Source organism: Trichechus manatus, unplaced genomic scaffold (assembly GCF_000243295.1).
Source record: "Trichechus manatus latirostris isolate Lorelei unplaced genomic scaffold, TriManLat1.0 scaffold00112, whole genome shotgun sequence".
Lineage (NCBI taxonomy): Eukaryota > Metazoa > Chordata > Mammalia > Sirenia > Trichechidae > Trichechus > Trichechus manatus.
Window position 1 is genome coordinate 2,902,848 of NW_004444048.1, and position 6,194 is coordinate 2,909,041.

The following is a 6,194-nucleotide window of genomic DNA, read 5'->3' on the forward strand; positions in this document are numbered from 1 at the left end:
GAAGCTCCGTGGGTTTTAAGCAAAACTCTTTCCTCCAGTTTGAGGACAAAATGTCTCAGTTGCCAGCATTGGCTACAAGGTCATTATGATGCCTTGGGCTGTGTTTAGAACCCTGATCCTGGTTTGTCTTTTGTTTGTTTTGGGGTAGGTTTTGTTTTGTTCTGTTTTTAAGATCTCTGTCCCAGCTGAGTATTATTTCCTTAGATAGGGTGTAACGTTGACCACAGAAGATTTCATTTATTTCTGAATCTGGATGCAATCTATCCAAACTTACTTTTTTCCCACTACTTCACAGCCACCCACCTATCTCAACCTCTTCATCAGACTGCTTGCCAGGTGATATCAATCCAACTACAAGCTTAGTCTCACCACTGGCCTTTTAGTCTGTCTCGTCCCACCTCATGGGCTTGTCCAAGCCCTTTCCTATTTAACATATTTTATTCTTTAAAGCCCAGTTCATGGCCCAACTCTTTTATAAACACTTCTCAACCTACTTTGAATTCTCCCTATCCTGGCCTCTCATTGAGCTTAATTAAGTACTACTCAGGTACCTCTTAGCTTAATTATATAATTTGCATAATTTATATAAGGTGTCTCCTAAGCCAGCTATAGTTCCATAAAAGTCAAGAGTAGCATGATTAATGCTTTAAAAATCATATACCACCCGGCCCAATATAAACATATGAAATTTATTTTTAAAAATGAAGCTTCCAAGTTGTCTGGATGAGCGAAGATGGCGGCCGAGAGGGAACCTCCTCCACTGGGGGACAGGAAGCCCACCGACTTTGAGGAGCTGGAGGACAGAGAGGACCTGTTTGCTAGCACTGTCTCCACCCTGGAGTCAAGTCCCTCATCTCCAGAACCAGCTAGTCTTCCTGCAGAAGATATTAGTACAAATTCCAATGGTCCAAAACCCACAGAAGTTGTGCCAGAAGATTGTCACAACCCCTCACACGGGGCACCATCTGTCGCAGCGGCGACGGTTGTCGGGGCGGCAGAGACTATAACCAATGCCACAACTCTTACAGAGAAGTGGGACCAGGAGGGTCACTCTGAGGAGTCGAACCCAGCTTCAGTCCCAGGAGTTTATTTTGTATTCAATACAGCAAACAGTGAAGCAAATAACAGAACAATGGGCTTTGGGTGAATAACAATAAGTTTCGGGCAAGGGAGGAGGAATTCAGGTAAACAAGCCAATCAGTAACGGGTTTGGAAAAACAAGTCGTGACTAGTCTCAACATGTTGGGGACAAGTCGCAACATGTTGTGCAGCATAGAGGCCTTTATACATCCATATTTTAATGGCACATATCCCCACTTTTCCCCCCTTTTGTTTAGTTAATGGAATAAGAATCAAGAGGATTTTCACTGGTCCAACAAGTGTCCGTTAGGACAAAGTAAAATTTTCTCTATGAGATAAAGTCCAAGATTATCTCAGCTATTGTCTCCACACCTCAGGGCCTGGTGTCTTAGTGACTCCTTGTGAGCCCAGCTACAGCTGGGGCACACTCCATATGTTTAAGGAGGAGAAGTAGCATAGCGATGAGTAACACTTGGACTTAGTTGCCTAGATGGCGGCCATAGCAGGCTCTTTAAACTCACAGTGCTGGTTTTCCACCGGATACCATCTGGTTCTTCACCAGGTTACTAAGTAAGAGCGATGCTCTTATCAATTGCATAGCCGGAGTGAGCAGACTCAATGCGCCTTTTAGGTGTGTATGGCAATAGAGGATGATCTTAAAAAGATATTATAATCCTTTGTACTGACAATACCCTGATTGTTGGACCAATAGGTTTCCTCCGATTCTCATTTTGTAAGTTACACACTATCTTTTAACATTCACTAAGATTATTACTCTTGAAGGCTCAAAGATTTATAAAGGCTCAAATCAAACAAACAATGATTTACATAAATTTACTATCAATTGGAAAGGAATCATCTGACTTGGAAATCTATCTATACAGAACCATCTAACTAGGAGAAGCAGAAAATATAGAGGAATTTACACATAACAAATTTTCATTGGGAACTTACTGATTAACAAATTACTGATTAACAAGATAATATAGGATGACTATTGAGAATAGATTGTCACTAGGGAAACCATAGCTAGAAACAGGTTTTCAGGTGTAAGTGGGGCACCGGTAGTTGAGAGGATATGCTCAGCTTTGGAGGAGAAGCCTTTCAGACCTCCCCATGTTACCAGTATTGCAGATCTCCGTTGTTCAGTGTCCATCCCTGGGGGAAGGGGTGATTTCGGGTCTGATGGCAACCCTTCAGTGTTCATCCCTGGGGGAAGGGCTGCCGGTGTCAGTTGTAGCTCTGGAGTCGGGTCGGATGGCAGCCACCAAAGGGTGGTGGCAGCGGTTCAGAGAAGGGAAGGGGCAGAGGCGCAGGCCAGAGTGTGCCGGCGCGCAGGGGAGCCACAGCGCGGGGCACGTCTGGGACCCCTAGTCACGGCCGGAGCACAGATCCTGCTTTCACCTGCCCGGAGCCTCCAGGTGGGGCCGTCCCGGGCGGTGACGCCCCAGGCGACCGGGCCAGCGAGCCCGGGCAGCAGCAACCCGGGACTGGGCTCAGAGTGCCATGGGAGGGATGGAGCGCGGGCCGCGCCACAGCTGGAGCGGGAATCCAAAGTGGACCTGTGGGAGACAAAACAGCCACATACCGTCGCCCCTAGGTTAATAATTCTACAGGTTCTTGCCAGACGGAGGGATTTTGAAGATCTTTATAGAGGACCTGTGGGCGAGGTCGGGTGTCAGAGGGGATAAAATGTCGTTCTGCAGCAGTACGACCATCTTTAGCAACCGATAAAAAGTTAAAAATAAAGAGAGCTTTGACAAGTCTTTCATCTTGGTCACATACTCTAGACCCATCATCTCCCCCCCCTTTGTTTATTTAAGAGCTGTTTGAGAGTATGATGGGCACGTTCTATTATGGCTTGCCCTTGAGGGTTATAAGGAATGCCAGTGGTATGAAGAATATCCCAAGTGGCGCAAAATTGTTGAAATTTAGCAGAAGTATATGCAGGACCATTATCAGTTTTAAGTGCCTGGGGACACCCCATAGTTGCAATGGCTTGGGTGAAATGACAACAGGCATGAGTAGAACGTTCTCCAGAAAGGGCTGTAGCATAGAGAAACCCAGAATATATTAGCCCAATGAAAGCCTTTACCACAGCGGGGACACTGTGCCTTTAAGAGAGCTAAAACAGCCCGACATTCAGCATTAGCATTTTCACAAGCAAGGTGGAGACAAAGAACTTCAGCTGCTTGTTGATTGTCTACCTGTCGGGAAATGGCAGATTCAATTAAAAGCAGAAGTTGGGTAAGGGCTTCTTCTGACACCTTAAGCTTAGAGGCCTTTAACAATCCCAAAAACTGAGTTTTGTGTTGACGCTGCTCAGGAGAAAAAGAATTCCCCCATAGCGAGGAGGAATAGGAAAATGAAGGAAAGAATGATAGGAAAGTTCCTGGCCTGAAGCCTGAAATCCCTTGGGAGCGGTCAGGAAAGACCTGCTGCTCTGGGGCTAAAGCAGCCTGATCTGAGAGCGTTTGGGAAAATTCCGCCCACGGGAAAACCCCGCCGCTCTCGGGCTGTGCCTTTAAACAGCCTGAAACGGATGTCCGATACTCACCACCTGAAGGGATTGAGTGCGAGGGGTCTACAGTTCCCTCACACGGGGCACCATCTGTCTCAACCCCTCACACGGGGCACCATCTGTCACAGCGGCGACGGTTGTCGGGGCGGCAGAGACTATAACCAATGCCACAACTCTTACAGAGAAGTGGGGCCAGGAGGGTCACTCTGAGGAGTTGAACCCAGCTTCAGTCCCAGGAGTTTATTTTATATTCAATACAGCAAACAGTGAAGCAAATAACAGAACAATGGGCTTTGGGTGAATAACAATAAGTTTCGGGCAAGGGAGGAGGAATTCAGGTAAATAAGCCAATCAGTACTGGGTTTGGAAAAACAAGTCGTGACTAGTCTCGACATGTTGGAGACAAGTCTCAACATGTTGTGCAGCATAGAGGCCTTTATACATCCATATTTTAATGGCACATATCCCCACAAAAGATGACAGAGATTTTTTTGCAGAAGCCACAGAAGAAGTTTCTCTGGACAGTCCAGAAAGGGAACCTATCCTCTCTTCAGAACTTTCTCCTGCAGTCACCCCTGTCATTCCTACGACATTCATTGCACCCAGAATTGAATCAAAGAGTATATCTGCTGCTGTGATCTTTGCTAGATCTGGAGAGGAGATTGAAAAAGAGGCAAATGGAGATATTTTTTATATAGAAATTGGTCTATCAGATCCAGAGAAGGTTGGTGATGGCATGAATGTTTACATGGCATACAGAGTAACAACAAAGACTTCCTTTTCCATGTTCAGTAAGAGTGAATTTTCAGATAAAAGAAGATTCAGTGACTTTCTTGGCTTGCATAGCAAATTAGCAGGCAAGTATTTACATATTGGTTATATTGTGCCACCAGCTCCAGAAAAGACTATAGTAGGCATGACCAAGGTCAAAGTGGGTAAAGAAGATTCATCATCCACTGAATTTGTAGAAAAACGGAGAGCAGCTCTTGAAAGATATCTTCAATGAACAGTGAAACATCCAACTTTACTACAGGATCCTGATTTAAGGCAGTTCTTGGAAAGTTCTGAGCTGCCTAGAGCAGTTTATACACAGGCTCTGAGTGGAGCAGGAATATTGAGGATGGTGAACAAGGCTGCTGACGCTGTCAACAAAATGACAATCAAGATGAATGAATTCGATGCATGGTTTGAAGAAAAGCAGCAGCAATTTGAGAATGTGGATCAGCGACTTAGGAAACTTCATGCCAGTGTTGAAGCTCTGGTCTATCATAGAAAAGAACTTTCAGCCAACACAGCTGCCTTTGCTAAAAGTGCTGCCATGTTAGGTAATTCTGAGGATCATACTGCTTTATCTAGAGCTTTGTCACAGCTTGCAGAGGTTGAGGAGAAGATGGACCAGTTACGTCAAGAACAAGCTTTTGCTGACTTCCATATGTTTTCACAACTACTTAGTGACTACATTCGTCTTATTGCTGCAGTGAAAGGTGTCTTTGACCATTGAATGAAGTGCTGGCAGAAATGGGAAGATGCTCAAATAAGTTTGTGCAAAAAACATTTAACTAAGGCAAAAACGATGGTTGCTCACAAACCAGATAAAATACAGCAAGCTAAAAATGAAATCAGAGAGTGGGAGGACAAAGCACAACAAGGAGAAAGAGATTTTGAACAGATCTCTAAAATGATTCAGAAAGAAGTGGGATGATTTGAGAAAGAACCAGTGAAAGATTTTAAAACTGTTATTATCAAGTACTTAGAATCATTAGTACAAACACAACAACAGCTGATAAAATACTGGGAGGCATTTCTACCTGAAGCCAAAGTGATTGCCTAGCAAGAAGATGATTCCTGTTAAGAAAACCTTGAATGGTTGTTATAATTATGCTGAATTTCACAGTGAAAACATTTAAAACCATCTAAATAAACCGCTATATATTTGATGAATTTAAAAAAAAAAAGTTTCCTTCGTCCTGATTACAAACACAGTATACCCTGGGTGATCTTTATTTTCTTGTTATGTTATTGCGGTGAGGAGCACACCAAAATGGCGTCAATACACCCAAATCCGTCATCCTCACTCCTCCTGTGTGTCTTTCCTCACAGCACTACTCTCATTATCTCAGTGAGAGCCAAAGAGGCAGGTGCAGCTGATTAGGGCTTCCTTCTCCAGCCTTTGTTTTTAACCTCACGTTTTCCCACCCCGTAGAAATTAGCTCTACCCACATCACCCGATCCTACAGGCCTCAAGCTCTATTCCCAGTTCCCAGGAAGATGGCTTTTGGAGTACTTGTAGTGTAAAATGAAAATAAGCTGGTGAGTTTTCCCCAAGTGCATAATTAACCTTGGGCGAAAGCTTGCCCTTAGTCATCTAAGGTCAAGAAAGTAGTGCCCTACGCAAGGAAAAGCAATCCCAGCCGTAAACTGGTCTGTTGTCTCCTCACCCTAATCCCAAACTCAGTGTGCTTGTGGCAAGTGAGACAAACCTGCAATTTCAATCTATATTAAAGGCACAACAGAATTCATTGAAAACTTAAATCTAGGAAAAAAAAAAAAAAAAACCCTGAAGAAATAGTGGAAAAAGATGGGAGCTGAGACT

General features: G+C 44.2%; 1 protein-coding gene across 1 annotated transcript; it reads left to right on the forward strand.

Moving 5' to 3' along the window:
* The first annotated feature begins 733 nt into the window (after nucleotides 1-733).
* Nucleotides 734-5,432, forward strand: LOC101346593 (sorting nexin-2-like). The gene is given in 2 exon segments (XM_012557637.1): nucleotides 734-938; nucleotides 4,078-5,432. Coding segments are annotated over 2 exon segments (1,560 nt in total).
* The last annotated feature ends 762 nt before the right edge of the window (nucleotides 5,433-6,194 follow it).